The sequence below is a fragment of the Apium graveolens genome, chromosome 8 (assembly GCF_009905375.1).
Source record: "Apium graveolens cultivar Ventura chromosome 8, ASM990537v1, whole genome shotgun sequence".
NCBI lineage: Eukaryota > Viridiplantae > Streptophyta > Magnoliopsida > Apiales > Apiaceae > Apium > Apium graveolens.
Window position 1 is genome coordinate 264,757,856 of NC_133654.1, and position 14,005 is coordinate 264,771,860.

Sequence of the window (14,005 nt, forward strand, 5' to 3'; positions counted from 1 at the left end):
GAAAGAAACTAAACTAAAGAATGGCAAAAAGCAACTTTGGTAAACATGGGTTTATGTCTATTGGTCTAGTTCATCATATCTTATTATAATTTGGCAGCATAATTTCATGTTACTCCTCTTGTCACATTGCCAAAGGCTATGTACTATAGGAAGAACTTGGTCATGTCCACAAAAGACCAATTTCATAGTGATTAAAACAAAAGCTGTAAACAGTGTACAAGACTCGTAAACAGTGTATAAGACTCTTGCATCAGCCTATCTCGAAAGTAATGGCTCAAACTTGTTAAGGTGTAGGGATAATGGGTTGTTAAAGTGTCTTCAAAGTACTAATTTCATATCGATTAAATCAAAAACCGTAAACAATGCACAATACTCTTGCATCAGCCTATGTCAAAAATAATGGCTCAAACTTGTACAGGTCCGGGGAACTGAGTTGTTAAAGTGTCTTCAAAGCCAACTATGAGACACGTAGAGGAGATGCCAGAGAAAAGACAAAATAATGTATGAATTGATTGGACCATTTACTGAATACTGGATCTACTATTAGAATACTTGCACTAATGCTTCTTTCTTACTTGTTTAACCAATTTCATATAAAATTTGGAAAGTTTCAACAAACCCTTTTGTTTAAGTTAATGACTTTGTTGATGATAATATTAAGTACTAATTAACATGTTTTAACTGCAATATAATTGTGTTAGTTCCAATCATTGTTATGGACCACTCTTGAAGGGCAATATGTGTGTTTAGTGTGTGCATGTGTGTGTTTAGTGTGTGTTACTTGAATATAGAAAGTTTGAAGAAGACAAGAAAATGAGGGTTACTTAACAAAAATTACATGATAACTGAAAAAAGCTTACTTAAAAATGGTGCAGCCAACTTAAAGAAAGAGGAAAAGTAAAGCTAGCTAGAGAATGAACCATAGAGGTTCTTTAGGCCCTTGTCATGGATCAATGTATATTCATCTTGCCAACCCTAAAGGACATGGAATATATTAAGCCAATAAGAGATGCATGAGTTGTCTCCATTTTATTGGCCACCAGAAAAACTGAGTTGGGAAGCATGAATGCTTTTGGACTAAAAAAATACTACTCCATAAGAGTGAGTAGTTTTTTTACGGAAACAACCTCTCTACGGAGCTGAAATAAGATTTGCGTATATTTTATCCTCTTCGCTTAGTACTTACCGTCCTAAGTATATATTGCTTTGGTATGGTTCATGTAGTGCTTGTGAACTATGCTTATGTGACTTCATGCCTAGTTTACCTTGCCCTTTAACCACAGCTTTGACACCTCATTTCTTAAATCTAATAACTACTTGGTTTCCTCAATAACAGCTTATGTTAGGCTGGTAATACTTGTATATATAAGGTTGTCTAAATCTACACATTATTGCAGTCATTTGGGATCCTTATTGCTTATTGTTCACTGGCTAGCTCATTGTTTGTTCTTTTTTCTTTCTGTTATAATTCACATTCATCATGGATCAACAGTTCCCTAAGATAGAAACCTTTCTTCCCAAGGAACTAATGTTGCCTTCTTATTATCAAGAAATAGTTCAAGGGTCTCAAAATTTTGCAGATCCTAGTGTTTGGAACATTTTTCAGTCCAGCTCCGAGGCCAATTCTCCGGTGGATCAGAAGTCTTCTGTTGCAGCTTTGAGTACTTGTAATGTTTCAAACTTAGAAAGGGCTCAATTTGCTAAAGAAAGTTCATGCATTCCTCTCAATTTTCTTGAATCTTTTCCGCAGTTGCATCAACTTAGACATGATCATGTCTCTAAACACAGTTTGGTTTCACCAAGTACTAGCACAAGATTACCAAATCTAAGCTTGTTTTTGAATGATCCTTCAATCTTAAATGAATCTAAACAAACATCTAAGTCAGAAATATTTGGATGCAATGTCTCAACTTCTCAACACAGTGATCAGGCCAGTTCAGAATGTCTAAGGATCAACCAAAATTTGTTGACTAGTTACACAACTGAAGGTCTTAGTGACTACTGGCTCAGCACTACAAAAACTCAGCCAATGAAAAACTCGGGGAAACGAGTCCAGAAGCCCTCATTGACAAAGCTGTATAGGGGAGTGAGGCAAAGGCATTGGGGGAAATGGGTTGCGGAAATAAGGTTACCAAGAAACAGGACAAGGGTGTGGTTAGGGACTTTTGACACAGCTGAAGAAGCTGCTGTTGCATATGACACAGCTGCTTATTTGCTAAGGGGAGATTATGCACATTTGAATTTTCCAGAAAAGAAACACCAACTTAAGGCCAATTCTTTGAACGGCAGTACTGCAGCATTGCTTGAAGCAAAACTGCAAACAATGTCTGGGAATAAGAAGGCAACTGATGAAAGATCAGCAACATCCAAGAAGACTTGTGAGGAACCGATAACAAGTAAAAACTGCAGAGTTGAAGAATCGAAGGGAAAAAGTGGAATAATATTAACTGAGAAAAATAAGAAGCCACAGGAGATTTTCTGTGCAGAGAATGTTGATGGTGTTGATCAGTTAAGTAGAATGCCATCTTTGGACATGGACATGATTTGGGATGCGCTTCTTGTCTCCTCTGATTCATGATAATTTTATGATTGTACCATGTTTTGGACTTGTAATTTAAGATTTTTGTATCTAATTTTCTTCCAGATTTGGAGGATCCATGTGTTCTTTTTTCAAGTAAAACCTCTTGTTTTATAAATCTTAATCTTTCTCTCTTATGCTACTTCTATATTTGTTTGGTCATTTGCCTTTCCAGTTCAATGGTCTAGATATGATTCCATCATCAAACTCAGAATAATATCATTAGGATAAACACTATAAGATGGCTTTATTGCAAGCTATAAGTGTTTATTTAGATGAAGAGATGAAGACTGCAAGATGTTTTGCACAAACATGACAACCCTTAAAAAGTACAAGAATAAACATTTGACAGCATTTGGATTCTTCATAGTTAACATAAGATATAGAAAATCAAGAAAAACAATAAGAAACAATTCTAGAGAAAGCCTACCTTCGTACATTGCATTGAATCTTGAATACATTGTATGTTGCTTCCTAGCTCACCAGATACTGGTACTTAGGTGCCAATTCTGTTCCAGTTCTATCTCTGGTAGTTATCTCGAATCACATACCGATAGCTACTGTTTCACTCTGTGTTAGTTTTTCGGATTCTGTCTCCAAATTGTGTGCAGACTTTTTCTGCAACTCCATTTGATCATTGGCCTCCAGGAATTTTTCACCTTCATGTCCATTCTCAACAACTTTCTTCTGCAACTCTAAGGCCTTTTCGTCAACCAAAGTTTCCATATCAACACTCTGAGCTCCAATATCTACACCAAGAGACTTCACCATATCTCTGTCCCTATCTGCTGTCATACTGTCTAACAAGTTGCTCTTGTCACTCTTCCCAGAACTCGAATCATTTTCCGGAGTTTGTGGAGAATCTCCACATTCGGTTTCAATATTCTCATCCCCATCTGTCATATTGATATCAATATTCACAGCATGCTGTTGCTGCATTGGTGAAACATCACCTACAACTTGCCCTGTCTTTAACCTTTCTCGGTAATTATCCATTTCAATCCTGTACCTTTCTTTGTCTCTGACAGCTTTTTCCTGATAAACCTGATAAAAAATGTCAAATATTAAGCCAGATAATAATTGAAATACTAGTTATTAAGCAAGTGCATGAACTTAGTTAAGCAATGTTGGTCAATTTAGTTACTTACTGCTTTGCCAGGTTCAGTAAGTTTGTTCCACAATTCACCGATCATCCTACTGATTTTTCTGTCCTTTCCTGGATACAGAGGTTTCAGCCTTGCATGCTGCTCGGCAAAAAAGAAATTATAGCCACTTCTATTAGGTTTTGGATGTGCAGGATCCCTCTTTTTCATCTCACATTTCTTTCTACGCTTGCGTCGCTGCACACCAGTTGTAGCTGTGTTCTCATAAGTTTTTGAACCTGTACTTATATTTTGCTTCACTTGATCAGCAGCTGCATTTTGTGGAGTGTGATAAAGGACACCTCTGAGTGTCTCGGAGCCAACTGTAACAGTAACAACATATCCACATTCAAATTTTGCATCGATTACCCCATTCACAGTTGGAGGAGCTGGAGTTGCTGGTACCACTGGAGAAAGAAAAATCATGCATCACAAAATCTATTTTATGACAAAGCATGCTTGGATTTTGCCTTAAAAATATATCGTATTGTGTCACTTCTGCTAAACTAAGCGTTCATAGGGGGGTAAAGGTTGAGCAAACCTATCCTAGAATTAGTAGATACCGCGAATGGAGGTTAAGGGTCTCCCTAGTGGTGAATGTATTACTTCCCAGACAAAGATTCTACTCGTGTGAGAAGTCAAGAGTAACTGTTTCTTGAATACAGATGGGAAAATGCATATCTAAATCATGCAATTAATCAGAAATTGGAACACAGTACAGTACAAACTGAGCAAATCCTTGCTGGAAATTTACTTAAAATTATGTGATCCCCCTAGGAAAAGTCAGAAACAACCATGATCAAATGCAACACAGTGTTCTTATACTCATTCGTTAGTCGAGGGGGAAAAGAAAACCACCTCCAGAAAGCGACTGTGCTGTGTCCATCTGGGGTTGCAACGGAGTCTCCTGAGCATTTGTTATTGGCAATGCAGATGAATGCATAGCATGGCATGAAGCCAACACTGTAGGGACCTTGTGTGAAGCATCTGCAGATTTTTATTTGTTTCATAGGTAAGATATTTCACAAACTTAAATGTGTAAATTTGACAAGGACCTGCACACACCAGCAGATTCAGTCCATCCCATTGCCTTGAAATAGTAAACTTGTTCATAGTGTTGAAGCAATGAACAATAGTATTTGCGCAAAATGAAAGAAGCATTTGTAGCAGAGGAAGGAAAGTTAAAAGTAGCAGTCACTTCTTTCCATCTTTTCTCACCTAGAACCTGTAAAATTCAATCAACCTTGTGAAGCAGCCTTAGACCAACACATCCAATAGTTTAAGTCGCTGCAAATCCTAAAATGAACAGCAAAAGGAAAAAAACACTGATCTGGTGCCTAAATTCGAGAAAACACTTAGACTTCATGAAGTCCTATTTAAATTAAACAGATGTTACAGGACAGAACTTCAGCATTACCCTTCCAATGCCTCCGCGAGAAGTGACCTCTACGAAAAGGTGATGCAAGTCCAGGTCTTTGCCCCCTATAACAGGTATCCTACAAGAAGCATATGTCAGACAGATTACAGAACAAGAGTAAGAAAGGGAAAAGGACTGAAACAGGAAGATACAATAAGGGGTGCTGAAGTCTGTAGGGTTCTCAACAAAAGAGCATTTTTCTATTGTAATCACAACATGATAGTAACTAAAAATTTAGTTCATCATTCATAAGTACTCCAGTCAAATGCATGTCTATCCAATTTACAGAAATTATTGGAACTTTTAAAATTTTATTCGCGGGACAATAAATCAGCAAGGAATAACATCAAGAGGCTACTGTTCAAGGTGTTAAAGAGGTATCTAACATGAATTTGGTTCCCATTGTAGCATGGAGCTTCCCCAGAGTATCCATGAAGAGTTTTCCGGAAGCTACAACATCCTCGTATCCAGCCAAGGCCTGCGGGTATGGATGATAACTCACCGCAGAAGCACTGTGATTGGTAGCAGCTGCAGAAGATGATGAAGCCATGGCCATCTTCCCCTGTTCAACCATTATCCACTACTGTTCTCTTCACTGAAACAAAATGCAGATAACAAGATATTATTACTCATGCAATATTGCCAGTAATTCGAAACTGCTGAGACATAATCAACAAACAAAATCACCACAAAGGCTGAAAATATACCAAAAATGATAAATTGATGATATAGTCCCATGCACCAAACATAATAATCTGTAATATCATGCAAAGGTGCTAACAATTTCTGATTAATGTATTACTTTAAGTAGTTAGGGTCACCCCTCTGTAAAGCTCTGTATTTTTTATACTTATAAGAAAATGCAGTAGCAAAAAAAACAACTGCCATATACGGGTCTATTTCGATCCCAAACATAATCGTTTTCCGACTATACAAAGATACAACAAACAACATAGATAAACAATCTCCGTCATAACGCGTTTTCAGACTACAAAGATACAACCACTACATAGATAAATAACCCCGACGTAGCGAAAATCTTTATAACAAGGAGTCGAGAATGACAAAGATTTCCGCTACGTCAGGGTTGTTTATCCATGCATGTGTGAAAGATAAAGAATCATAAATATTTCAAAATTTCGCATCAGAAAATGTATCACAAAAATGTACAGATACAGATACCCACATTGAACCATCACCATAATTTTGCACCTCATCTTCAATTAAAGACAAATGTACAATATAATATATTTTAATCATATAGTATTATGTAAATGTAAATAGATGTAGAAATGTTTGTTTGTGTGTGTTTAAAAGTGACAATAATAATGGATGAATATATGAACATGTTACATGTATGGTACAGTAAAAAGCCTGAGATGAAGAAATATAAAGAAATTACAGTGGGCAAACTTACCAACAAAGAGAGATAAGAGAGCTTATGATAAGATATGAAAATGGAAATTTATAAATTATGTTAATGAAGATATGGCTTAACAGTTGCCCTTTAAACGGACGGAACGTGTTCAGTTATTAATTATATCAACTTCTTGATCTTTATGTAATGACAATTTAGCCCTTTTATACATTTTAACTTGCTAGTCTTTCTATTAAACTAAATCATAATGATCCACTTAATTCTCCTCTCCCATCCCTTTTTATAGCAAAGTGCATTAAAACTTTACACAGATTTATTGATACAAATGAGCCGCAAGCAGAGATGCACAAGAGGGCCAATGGCCCAAAGTGATACATTCTTGAAGGGTCGTATACGTTGTTGTATCCCCGCATAATGATGTATATGTTCTATGTCAGCTGCCACCTCAATATTGCTATCTCAATGCTAGCTGCATGGACCACCCAGTTTATCGTTATTGCCTTCTGTATCAATTATGTTTCTTTGCATTTATGTTCTATGTTTGGACTCTCTAGTTTGTTACTAGTATTTTGGCTTTATGGCTTATTCCAAATGTACTGCTCTATATAGTTGTATGAAGTTCACTCACTCAGTTGAGAATGAATTATTATTGAAGCACTGCTTAGTATTACTTGTTCATTGCTTTGTCTGCTTTTCACTATTAGATCTAGAAGTCTACATGGTATCAGAGCTAGCACTGCAGATTTAGCTTCATCTCTTTACACCCATCTTATCAAAGCACACTTCTTTTATTTCATTCTCCTCAATTCTTGATTTGACCCTTCCAGATTCACAAAGAGACAAGTCATTTTCTTGAGACATCTCTGTATCATGGCAACTGGAGGACGTCTTACCTATGCAGATATGCAAAACCCTTTGTTCTTACACCCATCTGATGGTCCACTCTCAATCAGTGTGGCAAAGCTGACATGGAACATATGCATCATTATATTACTACAAATTAACACTGCTCATGATATATGGCTTCAGCTTGAAAAGCGGTTTATTTTAAGCAATGGGTCTAGAAAGTATAAGTTGAGTAAAGACCTCTTTGGGCTTAAACAAAACAAGCTACAAATTAATGATTATTTTACTACCCTCAGTAGCTTATGGGAAGAGCTTGACTCTATGAATGCATTGCCCACTGTGACCACCGTAGCTATTGATGTGACCTCTCTTTTAACCGCTATTGAGACCCAAAAGGCTGAGTCAAAACTGTTTCAATTTTTAAATGGTTTAGATGAGTGTTACTCTGCTGTTTGTAGTCAACTTTTAATGCAGATTCCCTTACCTAGTGTGGAAATGGCATTTGCTGCTGTCCAGCAAGAAGAAACCCAAACTGATGTCCTACACCACAGTGAGTTTGAGCTGTCAGCCATGTTTAGTAAAACCAACACAGAAAATAGGCACACAAATTGCTCTGCATGTGGGGGGAAGGGGCACAACAGTGAGAGATGTTGGACTGTAATAGGCTACCCCAAGTGGCACCCAAAGGCTCGTAAGCCTACTTTCAGAGGGTCATCTACACCAAATCGATGGTCAAATCATAAAGCTGATCACCACAAAATGGCCAACAATGCCCATGTTAATTCACAAGCTTCTGATAAAAGTGAAGTTGCTTTTACACCACAACAACTACAACAATTACTAAAGCTATTGCCAAGTGAGGGTACATCCCAAGTTAAAGGCTATGAAACCGAGGATGAACTAGAAAATTGTTTCTCAAGAATGGTGTCTTGTAATATGTTGAATGTAGACAAGGACACCTGGATTATAGACTCCGGAGCAAGTGACCATATGACATCAAGCCTTGATAATTTGATGAATGTTCAACCTGCTAAAACTGAACTTATTATCAAGTTACCAACGGGTGACACGACAAAGATAACTCACACTGGTGATGTCAAACTCAGGAATGGCCTGGTTCTGCATAAAGTTTTGTACGTCCCACAATTCAAACACAGCCTGCTATCCATTCATAAGTTGTCAAAAGACAACAATTGTGTTGTCAATTTCAGACCTAACTCTTGTGAAATCCTGGATTCCTGCACCAAAGAAGTTAAAGCTACAGGGCACCTATACAGTGGCCTCTACTACCTCAAGAATATGCCTAATAACTCCCTAAAACCTCATGCCTCTGCCAATTCCAGCACAACCTCAAATGCTCTTTATTCCCTATGGCATCACAGATTGGGACATGCTCCTATGTCTAAACTCAAACACATATCCATCCTACAATCCAAGGTTCAACCTACCTCTCAAGTATGCATCACCTTCCCAATGTCAAAATTCTCAAAGCTACCCTATAATCTCAGTACCAGCCATGCTGCTGTGCCATTTGAACTTGTACATATTGACACATGGGGGCCTTATCGGGTGCACACAAGAGGAAAATACAAATATTTTTTGACTGTAGTTGATGACTGCACTCGTTTCACTTGGGTCTTTCTCATGGTTCAAAAATCAGACTATCTGTCAACCTTGAAGATGTTCTACAACTATGTGGAGACTGGAGACCCATTTTAACAAGAAAATTCTGCATCTCAGGACAGACAACGCACCTGAATTCTCAGATATAAATTGCAAAGCACTTTATGCAGCTAAGGGAACACTCCATCAGACTTCATGTGTTGCAAGGCCACAACAAAATGCCAGGGCTGAGAGGCGTCACAGGTCTATACTTGAAATTGCAAGGTGCCTCAGATTTCAAGCGGGATTACCTCTATATCTATGGGGAGATTGTGTCATGACTGCAGTATACTTGCTGAACAGGCTGCCTACGCATGTCCTAGGTAATCACTCTCCTTATGCCGTCTTATTTCATAAAGAACCTGACTATGATGCACTCAAAATTTTTGGTTGTTTAACTTTTGCCTCCAATCCTGAACATACAATTGACAAGTTTAAGCCAAAGGGGGTCCCTTGTGTTTTTCTCGGATACCCTGTATCACAAAAAGGCTACAAACTCCTAGATTTGACAACCAGACATGAATTTGTCTCACGAGATGTGACATTTGCAGAAAACGTATTTCCATAAAACACCTCAAAACACACACCTTACATGCATCATACACCCATTCATCTCCCACAATCCTCTGTATATGATGATGAACTCTCAGAAGTTATCACATCTCCAGAAGTCTCGCCAACAACCCCTGAACGCTCCTCCATTCCTCACCTGACTTCCCCACCACCTGTGCGAAAGTCCACTCGACCACATAAATCACCTTTGTGGCTTGATGACTATGTCACCAACCCTACTTCTGTCAATGCCGTACCAATAGTGGATTACAATATACCACCAACTTTTCACTATTTTTTGGCTACCCTCACAACTCAACCTGATCCAACATCCTTTACTCAAGCTCTTCACCACCCTCACTGGATACAAGCCATGAACCAAGAACTAGAGGCCCTTGAGGATAATAAAACTTGGATCATTACAACCCTTCCTCCTACAAAGAAGGCTATCGGGTGCAAATGGTTGTTTAAAACAAAATACAACCCCGATGGTTCCATCGAAAGATATAAATCGAGGCTTGTTATTCTTGGATGCAAACAAGTATATGGGATCGACTACTCTGAAACCTTTGCTCCTGTTTCCAAACTTACCACTCTTCGAGCCTTGTTAGCAGTTACAGCAATTCAGGGATGGCAAACAGTGCAAATGGATGTAAGTAATGCCTTCCTAAATGGCGATCTCGATGAGCAAGTTTACATGAAATTTCCTCCTGGATACACTGGTCTTGGTTCGAGAATTAAAGCTGATTCAATTGAAATTGCTGTCACATCCCTTGTCTGTCTTCTGTTGAAGTCTCTCTACGGGCTTAAGCAAGCCCCACGCCAATGGTTTAGTAAATTATCGTCTGTTTTGTTGGGCTTGGGATATGTTCAATCTCAAACTGACTATAGCCTGTTTGTTAAACACACGGACAATACCATTACTCTCATCCTTGTTTATGTTGACGATTTACTTGTAAGTGGTAATTCTGCTACTGAAATTAAAGATATCAAAGAAATGCTATCTCAGCAGTTTCACATGAAGGACTTAGGTCCAGTCAACTACTTTCTAGGATTGGAAATCTCACGTTCTCCAGCTGGTTTTTTCATCTCGCAAAAGAAATACACCTTGGACCTGATTCAAGAATATGGTTTGTCTAATGCAGCACCCTTGAAAGTGCCTATGGACACACACCTAAAGCTCACTCCTACCAAAGGTACTCTACTTCCAAACCCTCACCCTTATCAGCGTCTTGTTGGAAAGCTTATCTATTTGACTGTCATGAGGCCGGATATAGCTTTCCCAGTTCATGTCCTTAGCCAATATATGCATCAGCCAACAAACGTTCATATGCAGACTGCAAAACGCCTTTTAAGATACGTGGTGTCTAATCCTAGTCAGGGTATTCTGCTAGCAACATCCTCTGCAGCTTCTCTTCATGCATACAGCGACAGTGATTGGGCCAACTGCCCTGTTACTAGACGCTCAACCTCAGGTTTTTGCATTCTCCTTGGGGATTCTCCAATTAGTTGGAAAGCCAAAAAACAGAATGTTGTTGCTCGATCCACGACTGAAGCCGAATATAGGGCAATGGCCCTCACTGTGTGCGAAGTGTCTTGGCTACATGCCCTTCTCAAGGACATGGGCTCGCTTAATCTGCCACCCACTGTGCTAAAATGTGATAACCTGGCTGCACTGTCTATAGCTGATAACCCTGTTCTACATGAAAGGACTAAGCACGTCGAAGTCGATTGTCACTTCATTCGAGAGAAACTCAGGACAGGCACCATGACTACTTCATATGTTCCATCCACTGAGCAGGTTGCAGACCTTCTAACCAAACCTCTATCAGTCAAACAACACTATCATCTGCTACACAAGCTTGGAGCAACCTCTCTATCAGCTGTTCAGCTTGCGGGGGAGTAATGATGTATATGTTTCATGTCAGCTGCCACCTCAACATTGCTATCTCAATGCTAGCTGCATGGACCACCCAGTTTATCGTTATTGCCTTCTGTATCAATTCTGTTTCTTTGCATTTATGTTCTATGTTTGGACTCTCTAGTTTGTTACTAGTATTTTGGCTTTATGGCTTATTCCAAATGTACTGCTCTATATAGCTGTATGAAGTTCACTCACTCAGTTGAGAATGAATTATTATTGAAACACTGTTTAGTATTACTTGTTCATTGCTTTGTCTGCATTTCACTATTAGATCTAGAAGTCTACACCGCAGATATTTCTCTTTCTAACCAAACAATTACTAGTAATTATTTTTTAGTTTTTTGTGTCATTAGGAAAACAAAATTTGATATTCGAGATATCACATTGTTCGAGGAACCCTAGATGTTGTCGGAGTAAAGGATCGTCAACAAGGGCGTTCTAGTGCGTTGTAGCCGGGTTTTTGGGTTTTGACTTTGACCGGGCCGGGCTTTTCGAAAATATCAGAGCCCGTTTGGGCCTTCGAGGCGGGTTTTACCGAGTTTTTTTTCGGGCCGGATCGGATCGGACCAGACTTTTTCTAATTTAAATCGGATCGAGTTTTATTAGAGATTCCGAAAACTACATATGTTAGCAACTAGATCATCGTAAAAATGTATTAGTTTACATGTAATATTTTATGAAAACATTACTTCGTCGGAAACATTTAAGTTCGGCAAAAAATAAACATGTTTATAGAATAATATGTTTTATCATTGTTATCCAAATATGTATAGTGTACGTACTATATCTTCTTTCATTATTTATGCAATGAAGTATATAAATAATATTATTAATTACAAATATGTAAATATATATGTGTTTAAAGTATTATTTATATTTATAGTAAATTTGAATTCATAAATATATAAGAAAATATATTTGAATAATCGGATTTTAACCGGATTTTTCGGGTTTTTTAATCGGGCCGGGCCGAAGCCCGGACTTTTAACCGGGTCGGGCCGGGCTTTGCCTAAAGATATAGGGCCCGTTGAGGCCCTAAGCTTGGGTCGGGCCAGGCTTTGACCGGGCCGGACTTGACCGGGTTTTGACTAGATCGGGCCGTGCCAGATTTTCGAGCCCAGACTTTTTTTGCATCTCTAGCCACAAGTCACGGGAGGGAAAAATCGAACATGTGATCTATCGTACTGTTGATAGTAAGCTCATGAAATTGAGAAGAAATAAGGACTTTAATAAGCACATGCCGATGGGTAGTTGAAAGATAAGACAATTATAAAAGACTTTCAAGGACCTTCTCATGAATGAAATGAGTAAATGACAGTCAAATTCAATGTGTTTGGTGCGTTCGTGGAAAACATGATTTTTAGCAATATAAAAAGCTGATTGATTGTCACAATGTAAAGTGATTGGGGTTAAATCAGTCACACCAAGTTCAGACGCATCAACCAAGTTACTTTAGAAGCTACGACAACCTTGTCACGATATTCTGCTTCAGAGGAAGAACGGGAAACCGTAATCTGCTTCTTAAACTTCCAAGAAACTGGACTGTTACCTAAAAGAACTACATAGCCGGTGATAGAAGACTAACTGACTAGTACTTGAATATGATGGATGTATGAAGTAAACACTAGAAGAATCTTGTGTAACTCTAATAGTCGTCTTAACAATTATCTCTCAATTCGTGATAAAAAGAAGAAATCTCGACGAGATTAAGACATGTGAAGGAGATCAAAGTGATTTAATGAGACGTAAAGGAATCTCAGGCGATTAGTAACCAGAATCAACAATCTGATAACTGATTACACGGAAAGCATATATTCGAATCTAATTGAATCAGAACATTCCTCAAATTAGGAGAATTGGAGTGAAATCACCCGAGATCTGTGAATCGAGCATTGTTCTTGATGAATATTGTGGAATTGTACATAGGATTTCAGCCTTCATCAACAGGACAGGGTCGAACTGAACTTGTAATCTATCATACATAGACTTAACTCGTATAATCTAAGCTTTCGTCAATAGGTGAGCATCTCATTGATATTTAATTAAATATTTATGCCTGGGCAACATTTCAAATAAGTTATTTATAAAAAAGTTTCAGTTAGTTAAAGAGGGGATAATTATCTTCTTGGGCACGGTTTCGAATCTCACGGGAGGAGAATTTATGATTATGCCTCATGAGTCAAAGCATGTTACTTAAATGCGGTTTACCTTGGTTTACGTGGTTTACGGGTTATTACGTGAGCCCGTAGGGTTTACCCAGTGCGCACCGTAGCGGCTGCGGGTTACTAACGATAAAAAAAAAGTTACCATTTCTAATATTTAACAGATTGTTGTAATCTGGAGGATCGTAAGAAGTTTTCGATATAATGTAATAGAGTTAATTGCACATTGCAACCCCCACCTTTCAATTAAAATCAAAATAGTATATTTACTTTGTAAAACACAGTTTGCAACCCTTAACTTTCAATATTAACTTCAACATGCATCCCTTCCGGTTATAAAATTG

General features: G+C 38.2%; 3 protein-coding genes across 4 annotated transcripts; 2 read left to right on the plus strand and 1 right to left on the minus strand.

Annotated features, from left to right (window-relative positions):
* The first annotated feature begins 1,165 nt into the window (after nt 1–1,165).
* Nucleotides 1,166–2,691, plus strand: LOC141678170 (ethylene-responsive transcription factor ERF062). The gene has a single exon (XM_074484422.1). The coding sequence runs from the start codon at nt 1,481–1,483 to the stop codon at nt 2,576–2,578; it is 1,098 nt and encodes a 365-aa protein (XP_074340523.1). The 5' UTR covers nt 1,166–1,480; the 3' UTR covers nt 2,579–2,691.
* Nucleotides 2,692–2,853: 162 nt separating this feature from the next.
* LOC141678770 (high mobility group B protein 15-like) lies at nt 2,854–6,673 on the minus strand. 2 transcript variants are annotated; one of them, XM_074485151.1, is made up of 7 exons: nt 6,555–6,673; nt 5,524–5,732; nt 5,138–5,216; nt 4,786–4,945; nt 4,579–4,707; nt 3,727–4,127; nt 2,854–3,622 (listed from the first exon to the last, which is right to left on the minus strand). In XM_074485151.1, the coding sequence occupies exons 2-7, from the start codon at nt 5,709–5,711 to the stop codon at nt 3,122–3,124; spliced, it is 1,458 nt and encodes a 485-aa protein (XP_074341252.1). In that variant the 5' UTR covers nt 5,712–5,732; nt 6,555–6,673; the 3' UTR covers nt 2,854–3,121. The 2 variants fall into 2 exon arrangements, with proteins under 2 accessions (XP_074341252.1, XP_074341253.1); XM_074485152.1 differs by lacking the exon at nt 6,555–6,673 and adding an exon at nt 5,845–6,214.
* Nucleotides 6,674–7,385: 712 nt separating this feature from the next.
* Nucleotides 7,386–9,591, plus strand: LOC141680916 (uncharacterized). The gene is made up of 2 exons (XM_074487003.1): nt 7,386–8,494; nt 9,102–9,591. The coding sequence occupies exons 1-2, from the start codon at nt 7,386–7,388 to the stop codon at nt 9,589–9,591; spliced, it is 1,599 nt and encodes a 532-aa protein (XP_074343104.1).
* The last annotated feature ends 4,414 nt before the right edge of the window (nt 9,592–14,005 follow it).